This window comes from Lactuca virosa, chromosome 5 (assembly GCF_052849685.1).
Source record: "Lactuca virosa cultivar CGN04683 chromosome 5, Lactuca_virosa_CGN04683_v6, whole genome shotgun sequence".
Taxonomy (NCBI): Eukaryota; Viridiplantae; Streptophyta; class Magnoliopsida; order Asterales; family Asteraceae; genus Lactuca; species Lactuca virosa.
This window is the reverse complement of record NC_136430.1, coordinates 231,593,268-231,598,168: the sequence shown is the minus strand read 5'-3', so window position 1 is coordinate 231,598,168 and position 4,901 is coordinate 231,593,268. Positions and strand designations below refer to the sequence as shown.

Here is a 4,901-nt window from a genome sequence, read left to right as displayed (position 1 = left end):
TCAAAATTCATAAAAGACCGAGTTATCAAATTACTATTATACCCTTGGGCTCCGGAAACACCATCGAACAATTGGATCACTTAAACCATAACACTCACATCCAAGAATGGCCAAATCCTTCCTTCCCCAAGGCCTAAAGCCTTATGATGATTGATAACTGGGCCACGACCCCGCACAGTGAAACTATTCGAAACCGGGTGTTACGTGAAGATTCATGCTCTGATACCAATTGAATAGTCAAGAATTCAATCAAGAATAGATTTTAATCAGAAGTATGAATACGAGAAGTAAATAAATATGTTTAAGCTCTCATTATCTGGAAGGCAGACAAAGGTTATACGTTGTGAAGAGTACAAAAGACGCGTAAAGGGTGCATACATGTAACCTATGGTGCAACACTATTTATAGTGCTATCAACAGATACAAAATATACTAGGAGACTTCGAAAATTAAGAACACAGACAATACTCTCCTAGAAATACATAGCTATATCAAAGTTGCTCAAACTTCAATAGAGACAACTACACTACCATTAACATTACAAAACAAGACTTCACACATGAATAACTTCACAACTTTTGAACTCTAATAATAGTTTCCAAAAATAGAACACAACATAAAATCTTTAATAATAGGCCTCATTCTCTCTATTATTTTAATAGTATAAAAGAGTATTACTCTGTATGCAACAACCATACCAAACAAGATTCCAAGGTCAATCCACTTAGAGTATCGCATCTCGATTTGCAATGAAGTCTTCAATATCATCTCACCATCAATTGTAGGAGGACCTCCTGAGTACTCAGGGAACTTTAGCCCTTCAAACTCATTTTTGCATAATCCTTGTAATACATACCTATGGAACGAAATATAGTACATAGGGTATCTCCAGAAAACATGGGGTAAATCATTTGGCAATCGAAAGAACCCTGCCCCTAGTATCATCAATCCTTGGATTCCAGCACCGGATATGATGCCCATAAGAAAATTTGGAACAATGGTAGCTACAATCATCATAAGACATTCAACCAACAACATTGATACAAAGAGTACTAACGCAAAATAGATAAATAATCTGGGTTCTCTTTGAAGTCCCATGAGCAGGTAAGCTATTGCTCCTGGGATAATGGAAATGACAAGTAGGTACGACGTTGAAGAGATGACATGGCTGATAACGAATGATCCAACCGTGTAGTGCCCATCTAATCTTTCCCATTGAAAGACCTATATATAGATGTATTTGTGATATAGTTATTACAAAAGAAAATACATTCAAATGCATTTTTTTTATACAAGAACACATAAGATGTATCAACTAACCTTCATTTCCTCCACAAAGGAGGGGAACCCGCCGATGGCTAAAATGGTCAGGAATGTAGAAACAAACATGATCAGTGAAACCCTATCCTGTGCCATTAGGAAACAAAACAAACTAGTCTTAGTACTTCAACAAACGATCAGAAACACCACCGAAGATAATTTCTTGATGGACATTTTGTTTTTCTTCAACCATATTTTATCCACAATTGACCTTGGTGGTAGAACATTGTAACAAACTACATAAAATTTCAATGAAAATACTTTCTGCTCATCAAACTTTATAAATGACAAATTCTTTTTAGCGAGTACCGAAAGTTTTCAAATGATTTCCTACCATAAACTGACATTACTATTTTTCTTAAAGATCCATGATTCCAATAATAATCTACTCTAATAAATAATGATCTTTTTTGACATATGTCACATTCTAATGTATTTTGCCACATGTCATTTTGTAGTTATTTTAAATTAATTTTTATTCTACAATCATTTTATAGTTTTTTCATTTTATTAAATTTTCATATATTATTTAAATGTAATAATAAATGTATATCAATTTTATTAATGAACTTTATTTTTAATTTCAAAATTACTAAGTTAAAACCTCATTAGTTTCCTTTGTTTATTTATTTTAATTATTTGTTTCGATTTAAAAAAAAAAAAGACACTTTAATTTTAATAAATCAATATTTTTCTTATTTTTCTTATAAATTCAAAATTCTCAAATGTTTAGAATTTTATATTTATTTTTTTTTTTCAAATAAACTCATATATTAAATGGATTTCCCACCGAATAAATAATAAATCAAAGTGAATTGGGAACAAAGAATAGAAATCAGCATATCAGACGCGCAAATATTTTTGTCGGTTACTTGTTTTGTTACTACAAATTTTGTCATAATTTGGTGTGCTTTCAGGAGCTTATAGAAAAAGCTCCAAGTAAGTGGTGAAGTTATGCAAAAAAAGATCCAGTCTTTTAGAGTTAATATAAAACTTACATATATGGAGCCAAATCCCAAACCAATTTGGAAAAAGACTGTTCCTAGTGAAAAACCCAACCCAATATATACACCAAGGCGCAACCAGTAGTATCCTGGATCACGGTACATGTTTATAAATGATCTTTGCGATAATACCGAGCACTGTTTGATGAAATTGGCTTCTAGGCTTCCTTCTCGCTGAATTAGTTCTCCTTCCTATAAAAACACATTTGTTTGTTATATTCTACTATAATGTAACCTCTGTTATATATAAGACAGAACACAGCAAGTATCATGTACCTCTCCACATATGGTGAATATTTCACTTTTCACTTGCATATACATCTCAGATGACATGTAGGATTCAGCGAGTGCGTTGATTATGTGCTCATCAGGAACCTCTCCACTAACAGTTTCCTGATTTTATTACAGCAAGAAAGCGAATATATTTACTAGTAGGGTCCTGATAGTGGGAAAAGACAATCAGTTGAATAAACATCGATCTTAGAAGAACTTTGTCGGTCCGTACGAAGTTTCAATTAAAACCAAGGATGTCATATTCAATTCTATGACTATACATGAAGTACAAGTTAGATAATTGCATAGATAGCAACCTTTACTATCATTCTGACTTCTAGCTTATTCGAAATATGATGTAGCATGACCACATATTTTTTATTTTATCAATTTTCTGTGAGATTGAACAACGGTAACCTAGCTATACCTCATCAAAATCTACGTTGATAGTCATAAGGTAGTGATCTGCAGGACTCTGGAGATCTGGGCACGGAAAACCATTTACTGCAAAGAACTGAAAATAACAATATATAGTGGTCATAATTAAATCTTCTTATGATATGTAATTATTATAATATATTTCATAAACACATGATGAAGAGATTATTACCTGATTTGCAGCCAAAGTAGGACCAAAGTATATTGTTTTCCCCATAGAGAGAAGACAAAGATTGTCAAAGAGTCCAAAAACTTGACTACTAGGTTGATGGATTGTTGCTAAAACCGTCATCTGGTATTGTCGAGTGAGCTTGACAATCTGGTTCATGACATGGTATGAAGTTGCGCTATCAAGACCACTCGTAGGCTCATCAAGCAGGAGAAGTTTGGGGTGTGTCAAGAGTTCTAAACAGATGCTTACACGCCTCTTTTGGCCACCACTAAGTGCTTTAAAACCCCAACCTCCTATTCTAGTATTCACACAATCTTGGAGCCCCATCTCCCTTATAGTTCTATCTGCTCTCTCCCTCTTCTCGGATCTTGGCATCAGCTTAGGCAGTTGGAGTTCAGCTGAATAGTACACGGCTTCTTTCACGGTTAGCGTCCACATTAAAACTTGTTCTTGAGTCATATATGCCTACATAAAATATAAAGCAAATCGAAAAGGTATGTTCTCTCGAAGTTCTAAAAAATGGGTTCAAATATGGAAGGGAATGTATAACTTTATCCATTAATTAAATAAGAAAAAAGTGATTCACTGTAGAATTGCTTCCATACCAAAGTGCCATAGGTAAGCCTCTGTTTACGTCCGTTAATTAGAACTCGTCCAGTGTGCCTTGTATTGGACGCCAAACGCCCTGAGAATTAATTAATATTAAACACGCAAATAATCTAAATTATTGTTGTATACAAAATGCATATAAACTGGAGAAGTACATACCAGCCAATGAATCAAGGAGAGTGGATTTGCCACAACCAGATGGACCCATAATCGCAACAATCTCTCCAGGTTTAGCATAACCAGAGACACCAGAAAGTAAAGATTTACATCTACCTTTCCCTGCATTCCACTCTGAGCTTGAAACAACTACTCTAAGCTCTTCCCATGTCAAGTACGCTAAACTCCTCCTTTCCTCCACAACACCCGACTCACACTCAACAGTTTCGATGTCTGGTTCTGGACTAATTCCGTTGATACGTACCTGACTATCCATGCAAGCTAAGATCAAAGCACAAAATAAATAACTATTGAGAGAGAGAGTAACTTTGAGCAGTTTGAAAATTGTGCGGAGACTGGGGGCTATATGCCTATATTTATAGGCAGTTCAGGATTTTTTTTAATAAACATTTTAGAGGTTATAACATGACCACATCAACAAACAAAAACTATATATACAATATAACTAGGGGTGAGCAAAAACCGCACCGTAACTAAAATTAACCGCAAAAACCGCATAAACCGCAACCGATAAACTGCAACCGCAATAAAAACCGATGGTGAGATTTTCAGTTTTTCAAAAAACCGCAAATTTGCGGTGCGGTGCGGTTATTAGTTTTCAAAAACCGCAAAAAAACCGCACCACACCGTATATATTATATACAATTTTTTATATTAATTATTAAAAATAAGACAAATTTCATGGATGAAAGATGGATAAAATACTAAAAGACAAAAGTGTTGGTTTTTTGTGATGTTTAACTTTCAAAATGGTGAAATTAGACAATTTTAAGATATTTATTGTTAATTACTATTGATTTGACGTTTTTAAGATATTAGTTGTTTGTGATTTAAGTTAATTGTCTTATACCTTATGGTTTTTTATTATTACAAGTAATATATTTGAACTCTTAAAACCGTTTGAACTC

The 4,901-nt window shown here is 33.9% G+C and overlaps 1 protein-coding gene across 1 annotated transcript; it reads right to left on the bottom strand.

Moving 5' to 3' along the window:
- Positions 1-532: 532 nt before the first annotated feature.
- LOC145115462 (ABC transporter G family member 1-like) lies at positions 533-4,304 on the bottom strand. Its single transcript, XM_079051756.1, has 8 exons — positions 3,976-4,304; positions 3,813-3,892; positions 3,208-3,672; positions 3,025-3,111; positions 2,601-2,717; positions 2,319-2,516; positions 1,321-1,407; positions 533-1,224 (listed from the first exon to the last, which is right to left on the bottom strand). Exons 1-8 carry the CDS (start codon positions 4,247-4,249, stop codon positions 586-588), a joined length of 1,947 nt encoding a protein of 648 aa, XP_078907882.1. The 5' UTR covers positions 4,250-4,304; the 3' UTR covers positions 533-585.
- Between the last annotated feature and the right edge of the window lie 597 nt (positions 4,305-4,901).

What these genes read in the sequence shown, in the direction of transcription:
- LOC145115462 (XM_079051756.1), bottom strand. Translation starts at nt 4,249, where the DNA reads ATGGATAGTCAGGTACGTATCAACGGAATTAGTCCAGAACCAGACATC. An exon ending in TCTCCTTGATTCATTGGCTG is followed by an intron (nt 3,893 to 3,975) that starts GTATGTACTTCT and finishes ATTAATTCTCAG; the next exon opens with GGCGTTTGGCGTCCAATACA. An exon ending in TATTCACCATATGTGGAGAG is followed by an intron (nt 2,517 to 2,600) that starts GTACATGATACT and finishes GTGTTTTTATAG; the next exon opens with GAAGGAGAACTAATTCAGCG.